Source organism: Manis javanica, chromosome X, assembly GCF_040802235.1.
Source record: "Manis javanica isolate MJ-LG chromosome X, MJ_LKY, whole genome shotgun sequence".
Classification (NCBI taxonomy): domain Eukaryota; kingdom Metazoa; phylum Chordata; class Mammalia; order Pholidota; family Manidae; genus Manis; species Manis javanica.
In genome coordinates, this window is record NC_133174.1 from 138,117,154 (window position 1) to 138,138,488 (window position 21,335).

General features: G+C 55.4%; 2 protein-coding genes across 8 annotated transcripts in view; one reads left to right on the plus strand and one right to left on the minus strand.

Annotated features, from left to right (window-relative positions):
* Window positions 1-2,080: 2,080 nt before the first annotated feature.
* GPR50 (G protein-coupled receptor 50) overlaps window positions 2,081-21,335 on the plus strand; it is a 67,307-nt gene continuing 48,052 nt past the window's right edge. For 5 of the 7 annotated variants that reach the window (XR_012127327.1, XR_012127326.1, XR_012127325.1 and 2 more), the window contains exons 1-3: window positions 2,081-2,136; window positions 8,040-8,208; window positions 10,667-10,772. The gene's annotated coding sequence lies outside the window, so the exon portion shown is untranslated. Of the gene's footprint in view, window positions 2,137-4,473; window positions 4,606-8,039; window positions 8,209-8,302; window positions 8,414-10,666; window positions 10,773-21,335 lie in introns of those variants that run through there. The other 2 variants (XM_073227473.1, XM_073227472.1) reach the window with 2 other exon arrangements.
* LOC140847335 (tafazzin-like) lies at window positions 11,090-13,375 on the minus strand. Its single transcript, XM_073227474.1, has 6 exons — window positions 13,215-13,375; window positions 13,050-13,091; window positions 12,762-12,824; window positions 12,509-12,561; window positions 12,019-12,096; window positions 11,090-11,919 (listed from the first exon to the last, which is right to left on the minus strand). Exons 1-6 carry the CDS (start codon window positions 13,318-13,320, stop codon window positions 11,818-11,820), a joined length of 444 nt encoding a protein of 147 aa, XP_073083575.1. The 5' UTR covers window positions 13,321-13,375; the 3' UTR covers window positions 11,090-11,817.

The following is a 21,335-nucleotide window of genomic DNA, read 5'->3' on the forward strand; positions in this document are numbered from 1 at the left end:
TGGATCATTGTCTAATCCCATACATAGAAGTAAGCTTGAAATGGATCAAAGACCTGAATGTAAGTCATGAAACCATAGAACTATTAGAAGAAAACACAGGCAAAAATCTCTTGGAATATAAACATGAAAAACTTTTTCCTGAACATGTCTCCTCGGGCAAGGGAAACAAAACAAAAAATGAACAAATGGGTCTACACTGAACTAAAACGCTTCTGTACAGCAAAGGACACCACCAGCAGAACCAAAAGGCATCCTACAGTATGGGAGCATATGCTTGTGAAACCAAAAATAGAAATACCATTTGACCCAGGAATTCTACTCCTAGGAGTTGACCCAAAGAAAACAAGATCCCTGACTTGAAAAGACATCTGCACCTGTATGTTTATTGCTGCACTATTTGCAATAGCCAAGATATGGAAGCAACAACCTAATTGTCCAGCAATAGATGAATGGATAAGGAAGAAGTGGTACATATACACAATGGAATATTACTCAGCCATGAAAAGAAATCCTGCCATTTGCAGCAACATGGATGGATCTAGAGGGTATCATGTGCAGTGAAAAAAGCCAGGCAGAGAAAGACAAATACCAAATGACTTCACTCATTTGTGCAGTATGAAAACAAAGCAAAACAGAAGGAACAAAGTATCAGACACTTAGAAGGGACTAGTGGTTACCAAAGGGGAGAGGTTGGGGAGGGTGAGTGGGGAGGGAGAAGGGCATTAAGGGGCACTGCAGTTCCCAGTCACAATGTAGGTAGGTCACGGGGATGGAAGTACAGCATGGAGAATGCAATTAGTGACTCTGTATCATCTTTCTAGGTGATAGACAGTGACCTCAATGGAAGGGGTGAGGACTTGATAATATGGGTGAATGTTGAACCACTGTGTTGTGTATGTGAAACCACCATAAGATTGTGTATCAATGATACTTTAATAAAAAAGGAAAGAAAAAAAGAAAGACAAGTGAAAATAAAAAGGCAAAGGAGAATGCTGTCATAAAGACTGATATCTGGAATATATGAAACGCTTCCACAAAGCTGTGAGGAAGTTCGCCCTGCCCAACTGCAAAGTGGTCATGTCACCCACATAGGTACGCCATGCACAGGGACACTGCAATGGCCGATCAGCGTAAGAAGGAGCTCAATCCCATTAGCCTTCGGAGAAATGCAAAAGAGGACTCTCCCCCCACCCCCGTGTGATTTTATACCCACTAAAATGGCAATGTTAAGAAGTCTGATTATCCCAACTACTGGTGAGTGTGTGGAACAATCAGGGCTCAAGCTGCTGGTGGAGTCTTAAGCTGGAAACCACAACCCAATCCTCACCTAGCCTGTGACCTAGCAATAGAGGCCTAAAGTCCTTTAAACTCCTTAAAACTCCTTGACTACTTTAGACACTGCAAAGTATATATGCACGTGTGCCAGACATCAGCATATTTGTAGCATCCCTGCTTTGGTCAAGGCCTCTGAAGCAGGAGGTGTCCAGATGTGCACAGACAAGAAAATGGGTGAGTGAATGTAGGAGTGGTTCCACAGTGGCACATGCTACAGCAGGGATGGTGGAAGCACTGTGGCTACATGGAACCATGAAAGTCCTGCTAGTGACACAATGTTGACTGGAAAAAAGGAAGTGGCAGAAAACTGCACAGAACGTGACCCAGTTTACTGTAATGCCAGGCGAGACAGCAGTAGGCAGCCCTGTTTAGGGATGCACACGTGGGTCTCTGGAAACACCTGGAAAATGGAGGGAGGTGGTTTACAGAGAACAATCAGGGGGATGGCTGTTCCTCTGCAAGGGGCGGGGGCAGGCGGGAAGGACCCCAGGAGGGAACTGACTGGAGTTGGTAGACTCTCCTTCATCGGGAAGGTGGAGGCTGCAGCACCTGCTCCACACTCCCGGTTCCTTCTGTGATTTTCCAGAAAGACGACCTGTGAGACGTCTCTGAACACAGGAACCGGAAAAGCCCTGCCCCGGGCCCCCAGCCTCCGCCCCGGTGGCGTAGTCACTCCAGGGGCGTGGTCTAGCCGAGGCACCGCCTCCCGCACGCGCACTGTGCCGGCCAATCCGCGGAGTTCCCTCGCAGTTGAGCGGCTGGCTCCTGGCTGACCGGAGGCCACCAGGGAATGGCGCTGAGGTAGCAGTGCGGGTGGGAGGGACGGAGGGAAGGCCGGAGAGACAGGGCCGGGGATTGGGGTGCAGAGGAGCCTGGGGGTGGGGCGGGGGTGGCGGGGACAGACAGAGGGATCCTTGGCGCAGCCAGGGGAGGCGGGGGAGGGCGGGCGGCGCTGCATGGCCATGGCGGGAGGGGGACGGGGCTCCTTAGGCGTGAGCGGGCCAGGGATGGGGCCGAGATGGCGGGGCGGACACCGGGGGCTCCTCGGCGTGTCAGGGGGCGGTGGGGGCGGGCGGCGCTGCGCAGGCAAGGTGTGCACGGGGTCTGGGTTCATGAGGCGTGAGCGGGGTGCGGTGGGGACGGGGGGTCCTGAGGCACTAGCGGCCGTGGCGGGGGCGGGGCGCCTGAGTCGGGGGCGGGCTGTGGAGGGTCTCCTGAGGCGTGAGCGGGCCTTGGTGGGGGCAGAGCTTTTGATGCGTGCGTGGTAAGCAGGCCGCGGCGGGAGCGGGGCTCCTGAAGCGTGAGCGGGCCGGGGTTGGCGGGGTCGGGGCTACTGAGACGTATGCCGGCTGGGGGCGGGGCTCCTGATGCGTAAGAGGGCTGAGGTTGGTGGGGGCAGGGATTCCTGAGGCTAGAGGGGGATTATGTGGGGGCGGTGCTCCTGAGTGAGCGGGCTCCAGCAGGGGCGGGGCTCCTGTGGGGTGAGGGGGCTGCGACAAGGGTGGGCCCCCTGAGGCGTGAGTGGTATGGGGATGGGGCTCGGGAGGCATGAGCGTTGAGGTGATGGGTCTCCTGAGGCATGAGTGGGTGGGTGGGGCTCCTGAGGGGTAAGCAGGGTGCGGCGGGGGCGGGGCTCCTGTGGTGTGAGTTGGCCGGTGGGGGCAGGGCTCCTGAGAGGTGAGCCAGTGGGGTTGGCGCGCGAGGGGCTCCTTATCTGTCAGTGGCAGGGGTTGGTGGGGGAGGGGCTTATGATGCGTGAGCCTTCCTGGGATGGCGGGGATGGGGCTCCTGAGACGTGAGCGGGCTGTGGGCAGGGCTCCTGATGCTTGAGAGGGCAGGGGTTGGTTGGGCGCGTTCCTGAGGCGTGAGTGGGCCCGTGTCGGCGGGGGCAGGGCTTCTGAGGCTAGAGTGGGATTCAGCGGGGGTGGTGCTCCTGAGTGAGCGGGCTCCATTGGGAGCGGGCTGCTGTGGACTCAGTGGCCCTTTTGGTCGGGGCAGGGCTCCTGAGGCTTGAGTGGGCTGGGGGCGGGGCTTCTGAAGCGTGACTGGGTCAGGGTTGGTGGTGGCAGGGCTCCTGAGGGTAAAATGTGCCACGGCGGGGGCGGTACTCCTGAGGTGTGACCAGCCCGTGCTGGGGGCAGGGCTCCTGAGGTGTCAGTGGGCTGGGGTTTTCAGGGGCAGGGCTCCTGAGGCTAGAGTGGGCCACGGCAGGGGCAGGGCTCCTGAGGTGGGAGCAGCCTTGGTTTGTCGGGGCGGGCCTCCTGAGGTATCAGGAGGCCACGCCGCGGGGCTCCTGAGGCGTGTGTGGTGGGGTGATGGGGCTACTGAGGAATGAGCGGGTGGGCCTCTGAGGCGTGAAGGGGCCGAGGGCGGGGCTACTAAGAAGTGAGTAGGCTGGGGGCGGGGCTTCTGAGGCATGAGAGGGCAGGGGTGGGTGGAGGCTGAGGCGGTGCTCCCGAGTCGGAGGCGGTGCTCCTGAGGCGTGAGCTGGCCAGTGTTGGTGGGGGTAGGGCTCCTGATGCTAGAGCAGATTCTGAGGGGGGCGGTGCTCCCGTGTGAGCGGGCTCCAATGGGGGCGGGGCTGCTGTGGAGTGAGCGGGTCGGGGTTGGTCGGGGCGGGGCTCCTGAGCTCTGAGCGGGCCAGGGTTGGCGGGGCAGGATTACTGAGGCGTTATTGGTCCGTGGTGGAGGCGGGGCTCCTGAGATGTGAGCGGGTGGCTTTGGTGGGGGCAGGGCCCCTGAGGCTAGCGCGGGATTATGCGGGGTGGTGCTCATGAGTGAGCAGGCTCCAGCAGGGGCAGGGCTCCTGTGGCGTAAGTGGGCCGTGACAGGGGCGGGCCCCTTGAGGCATGAGTGGTATGGGGACGTAGCTCCTGAGGCATGAGCAGTGAGGTGATGGGGCTCCTGAGGGGTAAGCAGTCAGCGGCGGGGGCAGGGCTCCTGAGGCTAGAGTGTGATTCAGCGGGGGCAGTGCTCCTGAGTGAGCAGGCTCCAGCAGGGGCGGGGTTGCTGAGGACTGAGCGGCCTGGTTGGTCGGGGCAGGGCTCCTGAGGCCTGAGTGGGCTGGGGGCGGGGCTTCTGATGCATGAGCGGGCCAGGGTTGGTGGGGGCAGGGCTCCTGAGGGTAAAACGCCGTGGCGGGGCGGGGCTCCTGAGGCGTGAGCTGGCAGCCGCGGAGTTGGAGCTCCTGAGTGAGCGGGCTCCAGCAGGGACAGGGCTCCTGTGGCGTGAGCGGGCCGCTACAGGGGTGGGTCCCCTGAGGCGTGAGCGGTAAGGGGATGGGGCTCTTGAGGCGTGAGCAGCGAGTTGATGGGGCTCCTGAGGCGTAACCGGGCTATGGCGGGTGCGAGGCTCCGGAGACGTGAGCGGGCCGGGGTTGGCGGGGGAGAGGCTCCTGAGGCGTGAGTGGGCAGTGGTGGGGGCAGAATTCCTGAGGTATGAGTGGTGAGGTGTTGGGCTCCTGTGGCGTGAGATGCCCAAGGGGGGGTACTCCTGAGGGGTGAGCAGGCCGCAGTGGGGGCAGGGCTCCTGAGACGTGAGTGGGCAGGGGTTGATGGGGGAGGGTCTCCTGATGAGTGAGCGGGCCGGTTTTGGTGGGTGGGGGGCTCCTGAGGTGTGAGTGGGCCAGGGGTGGGGGGCTCCTGAGGGTCAGCAGGCTGTGGCAGGTGCAGGGATCCTGATTCGTGAGTGGGCCTCGGAGGGGGCAGGGCTCCTGAGGCTAGAGCTGGCTGCGGCAGCGGTTGTGGCAGGACTGCTATGGCGAGAACCGGGTGCGGCAGGGGCAGGCCTCCTGAGGCGTGAGTGGCGAGGTGGAGGGGCTCCTGAGATGTGAGTGGGCTAAGGGGCGAGGTACTCCTGAGGAGTCAGCAGGCGGGGCAAGGCTCTTGAGGTCTGAGCGCACCGGGGCTGGTGGGGGAGGTGCTCCTGATGCGAGAGTGGGGGGTCCAGGGTTGGTGGGGGCGGGGCTCCTGAGACGTGAGCGGCCGGTGGCGGAGCTGATGAGGCATGAGCGGGCTGCAGCAGGGGTGGGGCTCCTGAGACTCCTCTGAGGCGTGAGCCCTGCGGGGACGGGGCTCTTGAGGCGTGAACCTCCCGTGGGGACAGGGCTCCTGAACCATGCGTGGTCTGGGGGCGTGGTTTCTGAGTTGTACGTTGGGTGGGGTTGGGTCTCCTGAGGGGTGAGTAGGCCGGGGTCGGGGGAGGAGGGGCTCCTGTGGCGTGAGCGGTGGAGACGGGGCTCCTGTGGGGTGAGTGGGCTGCGTCGGGGGTGGGCCTCCTGAGGAAAGAGTGGGCGGGTCAGGGCCTTGGGCATGAGCAGACTGGGGTTGGTGTGGGAGGGGCTCCTGATGTGTGAGCAGGCGGAGTTGGCGGCAAGGCTCCTGAGCCATGAGTGGGTGGGGGCAGGGGCGGGGCTCCTGAGATTCTTTTGAGGTGTGAGCCTTGAGGGGATGGGGTTCCTGAGGTGAACCCGCCAATGGGGTTGGGGCTCTTGAAACATGCGTAATCTGGGGGCGTGGTTTATGAGTCTTACGCTGGGCTGGGTCGGGTCTCCGGGGGTGAGTGGGCTGGGGTTGGCGGGGGCGGGGCTCCTGAGGCGTGAGCGGGGTGAAGTGGGGATGGGGCTCCTGAGGCGTGAGCCGGCCGTGGTGGGAGCGGGCTGGGGAGGGGCGTCTGAGGTGTGAGCGGGCGGTGGTGGGGGCAGGGTCCCTGAGGCTAGAGTGGGATGCAGTGGGGGGCGGGGTGGGGGCTAAGGAGTGAGCGGGCTCCAGTGGGGGCGAGGCTCTTGCAGTGTGAGCGGGCGGTGGCAGGGGTGGGCCTCCTGAGGCGTGAGTGGTGAGGGACAGGGCTCCTGAGGTATGAGCGGTGAGGTGGTGTGGCTCCTGTGGCATAAGGGGGAGAGGGCTGTGAGGCATGAGCGTTGGGGAGATGGGGCTCCTGAGGTGTAAGCGGGCCTGGGGGCGGGGATCCTAAGGACTGGTGTGGTGGGGGAGGGTCTACTGATGCGTGACCAGGCCAGGGTTGGCAGGGGCGGGGCTCCTGAGACTCCTGAGGTGTCCTCAGGCCATGGCGGGGATGGGCTCAAAAGGAGTGAACCCGCCGTTGGAGGCGGGGCTCCTGAAACATGCACGGTCCAGGGGCGTGGCTTCTGAGGCGTGAGCTGGGTGGGGGTGGGGTTGCTGAGGGGTGTGGGTGCGGGGTCAGCGGAGGCTGGACTCCTGAGGCCTGAGCGGTTAGGAGAAGCGGCCCCTGAGGCGTGAGTGGGCCATGTCGGGGGTGGGGCTCCTGAGGAATGAGTGCACGGGTCAGGGGCGGGGCTCCTGATGTGTGAGAAGGCCGAGTTGGTGGGGCGGGGCTCCTGAGGCGTGAGCAGGCCGGGTTGGCAGGGGCAAGGCTGCTGAGTCATGAGCGGGTGGGGGCAGGGGCAGGGCTCCTGAGATTCCTTTGAGGGATGAGCCTTAAGGGGATGGGGTTCTGAGGCGAACTTGCTGATGGGGTCAGGGCTCTTGAAACAAGCGTGATCTGGGGGCATGGCTTCTGAGTCTTACGCTGGGCTGGGGCGGGTCTCCTGAGGGGTGAGTGGGCTGGGGTTGGCGGCCGTGGGGCTCCTGAGGCGTGAGCGGGGTGAGGTGGGTATGGGGCTCCTGAGGAATGAGCCGGCTGTGGTGGGGGTGGGGCACCTGAGTCGTGAGCAGGCTGGGGAGGGGCTCCTGAGGTGTGAGTGGTTGGTGGCGCCGGCAGGGCTCCTGAGGCTGGAGTGGGATGCAGGGGGGGGCGGGGGGGGGGCTACGGAGTGAGTGGGGTCCGGGGGGGGCGGGGCTCCTGCAGCTTGAGCGGGCGGCAGCAGGGGTGGGCATCCTGAGGCGTGAGTGGTGAGGGACAGGGCTCCTGAGGCGTGAGTATTGTGGAGATGGGGCTCCTGAGGGGTAAGTGGGCCTGGGGGGGGAATCCTAAGGACTGGTGTGGCGGGGGTGGGGGGGGGTGTCTACTGATGCGTGACCAGGCCAGGGTTGGTGGGGGAGGGGCTCATGATGGGTGAGCAGGCCGGGGTTGGTGGGGGAGAGGCTCCTGAGACTCCTGAGGTGTCCTCAGGCCACGGCAGGGGCTGGGCTCCAGAGGAGTGAACCTGCTGTTGGAGGCGGGGCTCCTGAAACATGCACGGTCTGGGGTCGTGGCTTCTGAGGCGTGAGCTGGTTGGGAGTGGGGTTGCTGAGGGGTGTGGGTGCCGGGTCAGCGGAGGCTGGACTCCTGAGGCCTGAGCGGTTAGGAAAAGCAGCTCCTGAGGTGTGAGAGGAAAGCGCAGGGGTCAGGGGCCGGGCAACTGATGCGTGAGTGGTTGGGGCAGGGCTCCTTATGCGTGAGAGGGCCGGGTTGGTGGGGGCGGGGCTCCTGAGGCGTGAGCGGGCGGGGACAGTGGGTGGGCACCGGGAGCTCCTCAGTGAGGCTTGGGGTGCGGCGGGTTGGCTTTTGGGCCCTGAGGTGCTGTCCCTACAGTGTCCTCGCAGGACCCCGTGGGATAGGGGGTGGCCCCTGATGTCAGGGTGGGGACTGGGGTTAGGGGCTGCCGTCACCATCTGCTTTGTCCGTTCCTGTTCCAAGAGGAGCCATGAGGACACGTAGTCTGATGTGCGCCAAGGGCCGATGCCCGGCATTGCGCACTGACAGTGTCCTCATTCCTTTAACGTGTGCTTTCTTGGGCCCACAAGGTGCAGGACAGTTGTGTCCACCGCAGAAGACACCTCCAGATGATGCCGCCTGGGAGGAAGCACCTGGAGAAAGCTGAGAAGGCCTCGAGGGAGGCTGAGGACATGGCAGCCTGTGACCCTGGCATGCAAGAGTGGAGAGAGCTCATGAGGCTAGAGGAGGGCCCCGAAGGTACCGTCTATCTGACCCCTTTGCCGGTACAGCACGCAGCACAGGGACGGTGCCCCTGGGGGCACTGCTTCTGAGTCCTCCACATTGTAAACAGCAAAATCCGTGTGTGTGGGAAGCAGTTTCGTGTACTGGAGGTCGCCCACCTGATCCTCCTGTCCCAGACCAGGATCACAGAAGCTGTACAGGAGCTTCCTGATCACAAGAGGTGATTACAGAAGCAGCTCTGCTGCCCAGGGGGTTAGAGTGCCCAGAGTTCCGCGGGATTCCCAGCTGCTGGGCTAAGTGTCCCGGGGTGCTTCGGTCCAGTTTTAGAGTCCCTGTCCCTTTAAGACTTTCCAAAAGCACTCGCTTTTCTTTGTCCCTGGGGTGCTGGCTGCGGGGACCCGCTCACAGGTCTGACTGTCCTGTTTCCCTAGTTTTCAGGACCCCAAGCAGGCACTGTGTCTGCGCTCCGGTACGGATGGCTAGGGCTGGCTATTTAGCAGTCCTGGTCTCCCTCTCTCTTCCCGCTCCGACTCCTCTCCTCCCGCCGGGAGCTGGGGTGAGGGGCACTTGGGTCCCGCCGGGATGCGGCTTGTATCTTACCCCCTTCACTAGGTGCTGGGTTCTCACAGGTGTGGATGTAGTCTGGCTGTTGTCCTGAGTCTTCTGGTCTCTCTTTTGTATTTGTTGTATTTTCAAAAATATGTGTGGTTTTGGGAGGAGATTTCCTCTGCTCTACTCACACCGCCATCTTAGCTCCTCCCTCTAAGTAACTTTAAGTAAAACTTTTACTCTGCTTCATTACTATTTCTCTGCCCTTCAATTCTTTGTTGCAGCAGGGACAAGAACGGAGGAAAATACACAACGCTTCCCCGTAACAGATATTCTCCATCAGATTATAGAAAGATATTTTGTACATAGACTCTATCAGATTGGGAGAGTCCCCCTCTGTTCATAGTTTGCCATTTTTTAAAATGATGAATATTTTATCAAGTGCTTCTTTGACATCTATTGAAATTATAATATGGGTTTTGTCCTCTAATCAGTTAATTTGGCCAATGGCATTTGTAGATTTTGCAGTCCTAGGTAGGGCAAGCCAAAATTTGCTGTAAACCTAAAATGGCTCTAAAAAACGTCTATAAAAAAACCCCACCAGGGAGCCTAGTAAAGATAATGTTCTTCATGTAATTGTAGATTAATGCTAACAACGACAACAAAAAACCCCACCAAATTGCAGAAGCATCAATACAATACAGTATAATTTATGTAAAGTTTAAAAACTTACAGGAGTATTTACATATTTATGGAAATGAGTATGTAGTAAAAACACAAGAACATGAAAAAGATGAAACATGCTATTATAGGGTATAAAATCAGAACTCTTTATGAAACGTAGTTGGTGTTTCTTCAAGTAGATTTAAAATAATGAAAAGGGATGTTGCATTTGGACCTATAAATGCAAATTGGCCAGCAGTATTTTTACGTATGTCTATTTACAAGTTGTTTTTTTCCTCTCAAGTGACTTTTTTCCCCTTCCGGTCATTTTTTTTTTTTTTTTTTTTTTGTGTGTGTGTGTGTGTGTGACTCTGTGTCTTTTTATTGGTGCATTCAGACCATTTACATTTAGGGTGATTATTGACAGGTATGTACTTATTGCCTTTGCAGGCTTTAGATTCGTGGTCACCAAAGGAAGCGTGTTTTTAAGGAATAGGCCAAGGGTGTGTTCTGCGTTGGTGATTGGATCTTAAGTGATGGGCATCGTAGCGCGCCAGAACTTGCCTTCATTCTCATCTTTTTCTTTTCTTAATAGGGCCTCTGGGGAACTCTGTGTAGAATCTCATTCTCTAGCTACTTCCTGCTGGAAGGGGGCGCAGATTCTGGGGTTGGAGAGGCCACTGCTGTAGAGTTGGGGAAGGGTGGGCATCTTGAGATGATTTGTGATGTCATCATAGCTGGTTTCATTATTCATGAGGAGGCCTTGATAGCCCTGGAGGAGTAACAAATCGGAGGCCGGTGCTGGGCGGGAGATCGAGCGACCGGGGAGATGGAAGGTGGGTTCGTGGAGGAGGATCAGGGAGTGAGGGCTCCCAAGGCAGCTCAAATTCCCAAGCGAGAGATTTTAATGGCCGTCTCTAGGAGGAGAGCAGTCCCCTTCCGGTCATTTTTCAAAAACCTTTTATTTTTAAGTCACCATAGACTCCCACAGAGTTGCAGTCCTGATCACCTTCGCAGCTTCTCTTCCTGCTGCCTCAGTCTTGTGATCCCATCTTTTCTTTACACATTTCTATTTCCCATGTTCTGTCTGACCGTCAATTTTAGAAGTCCCCAAGGGTTCCAGCCTGTTCGTATTTCTGCCGACAGAGGCACAGTGCTTCGTTTCCTTGTATACTTTAGTGAAGTTTGTGAGGTGTTTCTTTTTGATTGATCTGAATCTATGGGCAACCTGGAGGCCTAAACTGAGCTCACTTTTCTCTAGAGGTTTGCTTTTGCCTCTGCCGGGAGCGCCACCACCCTGGATCCGTCTTTGTTCCCAGCCGGGTCTCAAGCTCAATCTAGCGACCTCTGCCCCACCTCCCATCACGGTAAGTGTTGCTCATGGTGGCTCCACGGGCCCTTCAGAGACCTTCCTCCCGGGAACTGGCCTGAGGGGGATCAAATTGCTGCTAGCTTCCCCTACCTTGCTGGCTTTGAATTCTGAAGAAAGTCCATTAGCTTTGCTCTGCCTCCTCTGCAAGGTCGGTAGGGGATTACAGACGATGACTGAAGTCTGACGTGACTGGTGCACGTTGAGTTTGAAGCCTGTCTGCTCAAGGGCTCTTCATTTGCCCAGGACTGTAAAGGTCCAGTCTCCCTGTCCAGCAGGTCACCTCCATCCCCACCTCTACAGAGAGGCCAGAGGTAAAGCAGTACAACACAGATACTTTATTGTTTACAAAACATGAAAACCTAGGCTCCAGGGTACTTGAGTGATGCTAGGGGGTGGGAAGGACAAGAGAAGTCAGTGAGCCCTGGCTACAGCCTGTTTGACTGGGCTCCACTTCTGGCAAATGGCTGCTCTTCTGCCGGCAGCCTGAGGCTGGGCCCTGCCCAAGAGTCCCACACCTGTGGGAAGCATGGGCAGAAGGAAGACGTGGCTAGTGGCCATCCCTGATCCGGGCGGGTGGTCGGAAGCCTGGGCCCACCCCTTCATGGGCCCCTCCCTGAAGGTCTGTCCTGGCCACCCGACCTCCTTCAACTACTCTGCCTCCTGACACCAGCCCTGGGGGGAACGTCTGGAAGCAAGCAGGAAGGAGGCTCCAGCCTAAATTTCTTCCTCCTTTCACGGCCAAGTGGGAGGAGTAGCTGAGAGCCTTCCTTCAAGTGAAGAACGAGAGGCGCTGGAATGCTCACCATCTAGGAGAGGGTACCCGTGAAGGGTTATGAACAAATCTGTCCACAAAACCAGAGCTGAGCTCAGAGCACGAGTTCATCCCCCAGCCCCATCTCTGTGCCAGGCAAGAGCCCAAGGATGGTGCTGAGAGCCCAGCAGTTGGGGCTTGGGTCCCAGGACTGCCTCTTCCCCGGGCCTCAGGGGCTGGCTGCCCTCTTCTGAAAGGAAGCAAGGACAGGGTCTGGGCAGGGTGGTGCCTATCTCCCAGGCTGCAGGTGGCTGTGGAGCTGCTCAGCCTGGGTCTTCAGGCGCTGGGATTCCTCCTGAATGAAGTCAGTCAGGACTTTGCACATCTCCACCTGAGGGGAAGGACTGGGGCTGCTGTGCAGCCGTGGGGAGCTGGGCCCAGGGGCCCTGGGAGAAGAGGGCACCGGTAGGAGGGGTGGGGCATGACTCACAGCTGGCTTGTTCTCTGCCCGGAGCTGCTCGAGCCTGGGCAGGGCACTGAAGGGCTTCCCAATCAGCACGGTGATTTTCTGAGGGGAGTGCAGCCAGAGGCAGGTTACACAAACAGGGGGCGTGCCCACAATCCCAGCCCAACCACCCCGGGGAGCCAGAGGCCTGAGTCTTGCCCTTGACTTGCTGCATGCTCCCTCAGAGCCACTCTCTCTTTACAACAAGGTATTCGGGCTCCATGTGCCATTCCAGTCCTGGGGTCCATGCCCTTCATGTCCCCTTCTGTCCCTGCCCCAGGCCCAGCCCTTCCTGATTTGCTTTGCTCTCCTTCTATCGGCCTTGGTGCCAGTTAGGCCCTCTCTCTGCTCCACCCAGTCCCCCAGCTGTGGCCTCAAGCTCAGCTCCTCCTGAGTCCGGCCTCAGTAGTGCTGGGCAGGGAACATGGGGTAGATGACAGACAGACAGACACAAAGGTCAGCAGCCCCTGCCCACCTGTCCAAAACGGGGGAAGTAGGGTGGGCTATTAGGAAGGACATGGTTCATTCCTGCAGCACAGTGGACAGAAGAGAAGACTGAGAAGCATGAGGCAGGGCGTGGAGCAGTGCAGCCTGAGCCCAGGTGGAACCCCTAACCCAGACATCCTCTCCCTGCCACCCAGTGGAACTCCCTGCCAACACCATCTGGAGAAACCCCTCTCCCCACCACCATGCCCAGGCCACAGCCTTGGCCTGAGAGGGAGGCTCACCAACATGCCACAGCGGCAGAATGATGGGGTTGAGATGACACTCTGCAATCAGGCGTCCAATTCCTGCCCCACAGAGAGGCAGAAATGTTGGCATGAGCAGAGTTTAAGTGCCAGCCTACAGCCAGGCCACCCCTGCCCTTCCCCCACTTAAAACCAGCTCGCTGGTCCGGTCCCTCTGCATGACAATCCCTCATCTCAGCACCAGTGTTCTTCCTGCTGCTACCAGCACACCCACATGCCCCCATCTGCCACAGTCCAGCCCAGCCAGAGAAGGCCGGCAGCCCCTACCCCATTTGAAGCGCAGGAACTCAGAACTCATGTTCACTTTCCCTGTTGAGAGGGGGAACACAGGAGAAGCTTGGGGGCTGCCGGGGGGAGGTGGAGGGGGGGACCTGTTCCACCCATATACTTGGTAGGGGTGGGGTGGGTTGTGACCCTGCCAGCCCCACTGACCTTCTGGGACGATGTGCACCCAGTCTCCATGGTTGAGCTTCTCCAAAATGAAATCCATTCCCTTTTGGTAGACACCATCTCCTGCCAGGAAAAGGCCTCTCCCCATCAGTCCCCATTCTCCTGAGCCCCTCCTTCCCCCTCCCTGGGAATGAAGGGCACATGAAGCAGCAGTTCAGGGACTTCCTCACCCCTCACTTCGCCATCCACATGGACACCCTCTAATGACTGTCTCCCCTGGGCCTGTTCAGCCCTGGCTGCATTATGGCCCTTGACATCCTTAGTTGACTAATATCCTCTAAACCTCTAAGTGCCTGTCACTTACAAGGCCGCATCATTGGAACAGTGACTGAAATCCTGAGCTGGCAGCTCGTGTACCACTCTAGGGCCCCACCTGCTGCCTGCTGGTCCCGCCAGTTTCATCCGCTGAGCCACTTCAGGTGCTGCACACCTGCAGTCCACTCCCTCACAGCTGCGCAGACCAACGCATCACCCTCCCTGCCTTCCATCCCTAGCCTGGCTCTTGAACCCTTCTCTTTCTCCTTGAGATGCACTGCCCCTTGAGTGGGCTTTCCATATGTAGCCCCTGGCACAGAGGGAGTTGCTGGAGCAAAGCGGTACATTATTTCCAACCTCACTTGGGCCCCAGATTCTGGAAAGCACCCTTTCTCGGGGTCTTACCTAGGCCTCTGCCTGAGCTCTGCCATCCCCCCATTGCTCGCCCCTTCCTCTCAGGGTTCCCCCTGAAAACTTGACTTCCCCTTAGTGAGGCCTCTTGGGAAAAGGAGAACACATGATTGGACAGACAGCGCCATTGAGAGTTGGGAAAAACTCAAACTTGCTACGCTGAAAAAAGTGGATTCATGCTGCCCCCCATGCCAGCACCACTCTCCTTGCAGATGTCCTGAGACCATGACAGTGGAGCCAGGTGGCCCTGTGATCAGCAGCCACAGAGATGCCTTATGTTGCATGCTTGCTTTCAACTTTGGGGTGATGTGGAGACAGTCTGTGATCACACACAGTAAGAATCTCATCAACCTTTATGTAGTGGACAGAGACAGAGACAGCGAAGGGGGGAGGTCAAAGGAGTAGGGTCAAGTAAATACCCTCACCTTATCAAGTAGGGAATGGAGAGCCATCGCAAAGAAGGACGGAGACAGACACTGGGACTATCTTGGCCCAGTACACTAAGAAATGGGTTTTTTTTAGCCCAACTTCAGTAACTTTATTTGAACGATTGATATTTTGAGCATTAGTGAGCCTATAGGACATCAAAACAGTAAGTTGTCTTAAGTTAAAGTCACAATTAACAAATGATCCTTAGTCACAAAATTATAAATGCAGTTTGGGGTGGGAATAAGCAGGAGGGGGTTTAATCCAAAGTACATCAATTAAATCTTTAAATCAATTTATTAATAGACTGTTCACTACTGTTTTCTTCTTTTTGAGCTCCCTTAAATTTTCAGGACAATCACTGAAAGGAAAGGAGCGACACAGCAGCAATTCTCTGGAGAAATCTGCTTTACTGGGGAAAGCTGCTGGGTTATATAGGAAGGGGCATGCGGTGATTGTGAGGTTAGTTCTACGGGGCTGGTGGCTATTGGCTAGGTGCTGGGAGTGGGAGTGGGGAGAGAGGTGATTAGTCTTTAGGTGGCGCTGTCTGGAACCGAGGACCCGGAAAAGAAGCCGGAAGTTTGCCATCTTACTGGTGGGGGCCCTTCATTCCCCCCTTTCTCCTCTATGGGGTTGTGGATGTTGCTTTCTTTCTGACTGCTTCCTGCTGAACGGTGGTGGAGAAGGAAGTTAGGGCTTGAGGACTGGGGGGAAAGGGTTGACAGGACTCTCCACAGTAAGGACGAGTAGATGTGGACTTCTTCAGGTTGGAAATCAATGAAGGTTCTTTGTAACCATAGGTCGAGGACTTGTTGATTCCAATGGTGCCAAGAGGATATGGGTGCCAGAAGCCAGGCGTCTGCGGCCATTGTTTCCAGGAACAGTTTCGAGCGGAGAAAGGGGTCTATCTCAGTGTGTGGTGAGGAGGTTATGTGAGGGTGAGGGATCTTCTGTGGCCAGAAGCTGATAGTTCCTGAGTAAAAGCTGGTTGAAAGTTTGATTAGAGATTTTTCCGACTTGGGATTTGATGAACTTTATTATACAGGGTAAGAAGAGATAGGCAAGAAGAATGATTGTTATGGGGCCTGCAATGGGCCAAAGCCAGGTAAGGAGGGGGTTTGTTAGTATTGAAGAGAATGGGTTGGAATTGGAAGCCGAGTGGAGGCTGGAGGCAAGGTCGGTGAGTTTGGTAATGTCAGTTTCCACAATGCCGGATTCATTGATGTAATAGCAGCACTCCTCTCGAAGGAAGACCAGGTGCCACCCTTTTTGGCTGTAAGCAGATCTAAGGCCCGCCGGTTTTGAAGGGCGATCTTAGCTAGCGAAGTGACCTGTGTTTGGAGAGAGGCTAGGGAATCGGCAGTGGATGTCAGGGCTGTCTCAAGTTTGGTGTTGAGATCTCTAATTGCCCATAGAGAGTGACCCAAGGCTCCTCCCGAAAACCCTGCCCCAATGGCTGAGGTGGTCAAAGAGATACCGACCATGATGGGAAGGAAAGCAGCCCTTTTTGTGCGTGAGGGCAAGGGAGGTTGGAGCTCAAGAAATTCTGCCATGCTATAAAGCGTAAGCTGTGGGATTAGGGTGACGAGAATGCAGGGTGTATCGGAGGTTGGAGGCAGTGAGTTGAAAAGACTGCCATTACACCAAAAGAAGTATCCCGGTTGAGTGAAAGTCTTAGAGCCAGAGGTACGGGTGTAGATAGAGGCAGTGAAGTGCGCTGGAGGGGGGTGGAGCTGGGCCTACACAGTGGTGGATGGTGAGATTATCTGCGTATTCTGGATCTCATAGGGGTATGTCTTCCAGGGGGTGGAGGGGTTGTCCTTCTGCATGGAAGGAGTAGTTGGAAATATTAAGGGGCACGGCAGACAGCAATGGGCACTGTAGTGATGCGCACAAGAAACAATTGGCGGTGTTGAGGGTGTGTTTCAGAAAGATGGCGGTGTCTTGAATAAGCTGTAACCAAGAGTAGGAGGAATAAGAAGATGAAGAAGTGCCATCAAGAGTTTGAATAATGACTTTTTCGGAATGTCCGATATCTGATGCAACTTGAGATCTGGGTGTGAGAGCGAACATACTCTAGAGAGATATGAAGGGTACCATGGGGGGTCAAGGACCCCCCATAGTAAACTGAGGCTGTGACCCCGTCACCCCATCGAGAGTCCCAGGGATCTGGGATTGATAAGGAGAATGAGCCGTTGGGATATTTCATGAAACGGTTGGAGGAGTAATACTGTGGGTACCGGGAGTTACCCATGTAGTAAATGGCGCAAGACCAGTAGGGACATCCCCCATAGGTGTCTTGCCATCGCCTGCAATAGGCTTGTCTTTGGTCATAGAGGAAGCAGAGGTAGGGAGAATAAAGGTAGCTGCTAGTGAACACTTCAGTGGAGGGAGGAAAGTGGAGATATAAAGGCTCAGAGCAGCCTTTCAGAGGGCAGTCTTATGTTGCAATGAGGGCAGTAACTTTTGTTTGATGCTGTGTGTAAGTCTGTCTTATTTGAATCGCCATACAAAGGAGGCTGGGGTGGCGGGGAAGACAATAGGAATGAGGAGAAAAAGCAAGAGAGCGGTAAAGGAGGAAAAAGTCATGATTCAGGTATGGATGGCAAAGGGGGTGAACGGAAGATGCGGAGTTTCAAGGGATCAGAGGGATGAGGCGTGGTAGAGCAGACAGCGTCTTGGGCTGTATCCAAAGGACTCTGGATTGTGACTGATGTGTCTTGGGTGTCCAGAGAAGGTGGGTTCTGGGTATTTGGTTTCAGCCTGGAAATATGAATCCAAGGGGTGACAGAGTTATCAGGCAGTGAGAGCTTGGTGGCCGAGGGGGTGCAGAGAATAACTGGGTATGGACCTTCCCATTTCAGGGTGCGAGAGGGCCGATCCTCTGGTGGCTTATAAAACACTAGTTGGCCGGGCTGTAAGACAGGAGGATTTTGGGAGGCGGATGGATCAGGAAGGAGCCAATCCTGATATTTCCACAATTCACTGCTAAGGAGAGAGAGTAGCGGAAGGGCCATATTGGGAGGAATTGACCCTTTGTGGGAAGGGAGCACCGGGGGTAGAATCGGGCGGCCGTACATGATCTCAAAGGGCGACAAGAAGGAAGGTTTCTTTGGGAGGGCCCGAATGCGGAGTAGAGCTAAGGGAAGTAAGCGAACCCAGTCAAGGTGTAGTTCTAGCGATAGTTTGGTCAGGATGTCCTTTAGAGTTCTATTGGTTCTTTCTACTTTTGCCGAAGCTTGTGGTCGATAAGGACAATGTAAATGCCAGGGGAGCCGAGAGTGACTTGGAGAGGTTCTGGATAATTTGGGCAGTGAACTCAGGGTCGTTAACTGATTGGAGAGAGGTGGGCATCCTGAACCTAGGAAAGATCTGGGTGAGGAGGATAGAGGCAACTGTGGACGCTCATTTGTTGGTGGGGAAAGCTTCGACCCATCCTGAAAATGTATCTACTATCACGAGTAGGTATCTGGTACGTCGTACAGGGGGCATGTTAGTGAAGTCTATTTGCCAATCTGCGGCAGGGACATTACCCCTTGCTTGATGAGCCGGGAAGTGTCGGGTTTTGAGGGGCGTATTAAAGTTAGTGCGTTGGCAGATGGTGCACCTGCGGGTGATTTGGTTAAGGAGGGTTTTGTCTTCAGGAGAGAGAGAAAAAAAGGATTGTAAAAAATGGATCACGGATTGTGGGCTGGAATGGAACAGATCGTGTAAGAAGCGGAAGAGAGACTCTTTGTCCTGGGAACAGAGGGTGTCTTGTGATAAGGCTAAAACCGCAAGGGCAGACGGATTGTTGTCTAGTGTGTCTTCTGATAGGGCAACTGACCAGGCTGCCTTGTCGACTTTGTTGTTACCTCTTGCAATGGGGGAGTTATCTTTCTGATGTGATTTGCAGTGGACTATGCCTAGTCGGTGTGGGAGTTGTGAAGCCTCTAGAAGTTTAGTAATTAAGGCTGAATTAGTTACGGAATTTCCTTTTGTGGTGAGGAGGCCTCGTTCTTTCCATGCTGTCGCGTGGGACAAGAGAATGTGGAATACGTACTTGGATTCAGTGTACAGTGTGAGAGACATGTCCCGGGCCAGAGTGCAAGCTCTGGTGGGTGCAATGAGCTCGGCCTGTTGATTGGTTGTACCATGGGGTGTAGGGCTCGTGCTTCAATGATGTCTTCAAGAGAGACTACTGTGTATCCTGCGTAGTGGGCGCCCTCATGTTTAAAGGAGGACCCATCAGTAAACCACACGAGGTCGGAGTGTGAGAGGGCTCCTTCGGAGATTGTGGAGTGGCACGGAAGGAAGTTGTGAAGGGCTTCCAGGCAATCATGCGAGGGAGTATAAGGAGAGTAGGGTAGAGGAAGAAGAGTGGCCGGATTCAGGGGCTGGCAGGGAAGGAAAGAAATGTCTGGATTTTTGAGGAAAGAGTACAGTAAGGTCAGGAGTTTGGAGGGAGGGAGCGTCTGTAAACTTTTGTAGGTTAAGAGATCTTTTAGGTGATGTGGGGACAGAATGGTAAGGGGTGCCCCGAATGTTAGTTTATGAACTTCTTTCTGCAAGAGCTGCCCAGCGGCTAATGCCCTTAGGCAGGGGTCCCATCCCCAAACTGTGGGGTCTGATTGCTTGGAGAGATAAGCTACTGGGGCAAAGGATGGGCCACAATATTGGCCTAGGACTCCTAGAGAGCTTGACTGGACCTCTCATGAATGTATAATGAGAAGGGCTTCGAAAAATCAGGAAGATGGAGAGCTGGGGCTTCCACAAGGGCTTGACTGAGCTTAATGAATGAGTGTCGGGCTGAAGAGGATAATGGTTCTTTAGGGGGACCCTTGCTGAGTTCACATAGGGGTCTTGCCAACAGGGATAAGTTAGGGATCCACGCTCTAAAATACTCAGCCAGGCCTAGAAAGGAAAGGATTTCTGTCTTGGTTTTGGGAACGGGCAGGTCAGAGAAGAGCTATTTTCTGTCTAAGGTAATAGACTTTCTTTGTTGAGACAGAAGGAATCCAAGGTAAGTGACAGAAGGGGAAGAGATTTGAGCTTTGAGGGGGGATACCCGGTAACCTCTGGATGCTAGAAGGTTAAGTAGAGAGGCCATGTCAAGTTGAGACTGTTACCAAGAGGGACTGCAGAGTAGAAGATCATCTACGTATTGTAATAAGGTGGACTTGGCGTGATCATGATGAAACTGTTTGAGGTCCTGAGCTAGGACTTGTCCAAAAATATGGGGACTATCTCGGAAGCCTTGTGGGAAAACTGTCTATGTGAGTTGTTCAGAATGTCTTGTGTATGGGTCCATCCAGGTGAAGGCAAAGAAATCTTGGGAGGAGGGGTCCAGAGGGATAGAAAAAAATGCATCCTTGAGATCTAGGCCTGAGAAGTGGGAGGCTGAGGCAGGGATGTGCGATAAAAGGGTGTATGGATTTGGAACTAAGGGATGGATAGGGAGAATGGCCATGTTGATGAGGCGAAGGTCTTGGACGAGGCGGAAAGATCCGTTGGCTTTTTTAACAGCTAATATGGGGGTATTAAACGGGGAGTGAGTGGGTCTGAGGTAATTTTTGTTTAAGAGATCTTGGATGATGGGTTGGAGGCCTATGAGGGCTGAAGTGGTTAGGGGGTATTGGGCCTGACAGATATACTGAGAGGGGTCATGTAATTTGATAGAGGCAGGAGGACATAGAGCTACGGAGGAGCTTGTAATGTCCCAAACTTTGGGATTTACAGGGTGTATGAGGGTGAAACTGGAGCTTTGATTTTGTAGAGGGGGATCATCAGCTATGAGGGCCATCAGAAAGGGAGTACTGGGGGCTGTGGGAGTGGATATAGTTATGGAAACGAGGAGAGAAAGGATGTCTCATCCTAGTAAAGGGACGGGACACTGGGGCATAACTAGGAAGGAGAGGGAGAAAGGTATGGGATTGTATTGGATTGTGCATAAAAGGGGGGGGAGTTTAATGGGAAAATCTGTTTACCTCCAACCCCGACTATAGGAGTAATGGTAGGCATGGTAGGGCCCCGGTTTTCTCGCAAGACTGAGAGGGTGGCTCCTGTATCTAGGAGGAAGAAGATGGGGCGACCGTCTACTATTAAAGTAACCCTGGGCTCCTGTTTGGTGGTGGAAATGGTTAGGCGAGAAGCCCCCGGGCCCCGTCATTCTTCTGCCAGCCCCACTACGGCGGGCTCAGGATGGGGATTGTTCATCCAGCCTCCCCTTCGGGTGGTTGGACAATCAGACCCCCAGTGGCCCATTTTGTGGCATCTGGGGCATGGGTGGTAGGAGCTCTGGGGGAGGGTCACGCCCTTGACCAATGTCCCTCTTTTCCACACTTGAAACAAGCTCCTGGGGGGGGGGTGCTTGTTTGTACAGGGGCGCCCAGGTTGTGGTTTTATCAGCTGGGCCAACATTTGGAAATTGGCCTGATCAGCCTTTTGTTTACGGCGTTCTTTCTCCTCCCAGTTATGGAAGACTTTAAAGGCCACTTTTAGGATCTCAGTCTGTGGGATAGCGGGGCCCTGTTCTAACTTTTTGAGTTTAGCTTTAATGTCGGGGTAGCTTTGAGCTAGGAAGTATGTCATAAGGAGATGTCTTCCATAAGGCGTTTCTGGGTTCAGGCTGGTATACTGTAATAGGGCTTGAGTGAGTCTGTCTAAGAACTCGGAGGGGGTTTCATCTCTCTTTTGAATTATGTCTTGGAGCTTTTGAAAATTCACTACGAGCTGCCTTTTTTAGACCTGCTATTAAGCAGGAGGCAAAAATATCTTGAGAGTGGAGACCGACGACGGTGTTATAATCCCAGTGTGGGTCTTGTTCGGGGACAGCAGTGGGGCTAGGGGGTAGGTGGGGTCAATCCTGTGGGTTTCGGTAACGTGCGTTTGGGCGAAGTCCCAAACTCGTCTACGCTCTTCAGGCATGAGAGTATTGGCCAGGAGCATGAAAATGTCATGATATGTGAGGCTGTAAGACTGAAGGGTCCATTGAAACTCCCTGATGTATGTCGTGGGATCAGTGGAAAAGGA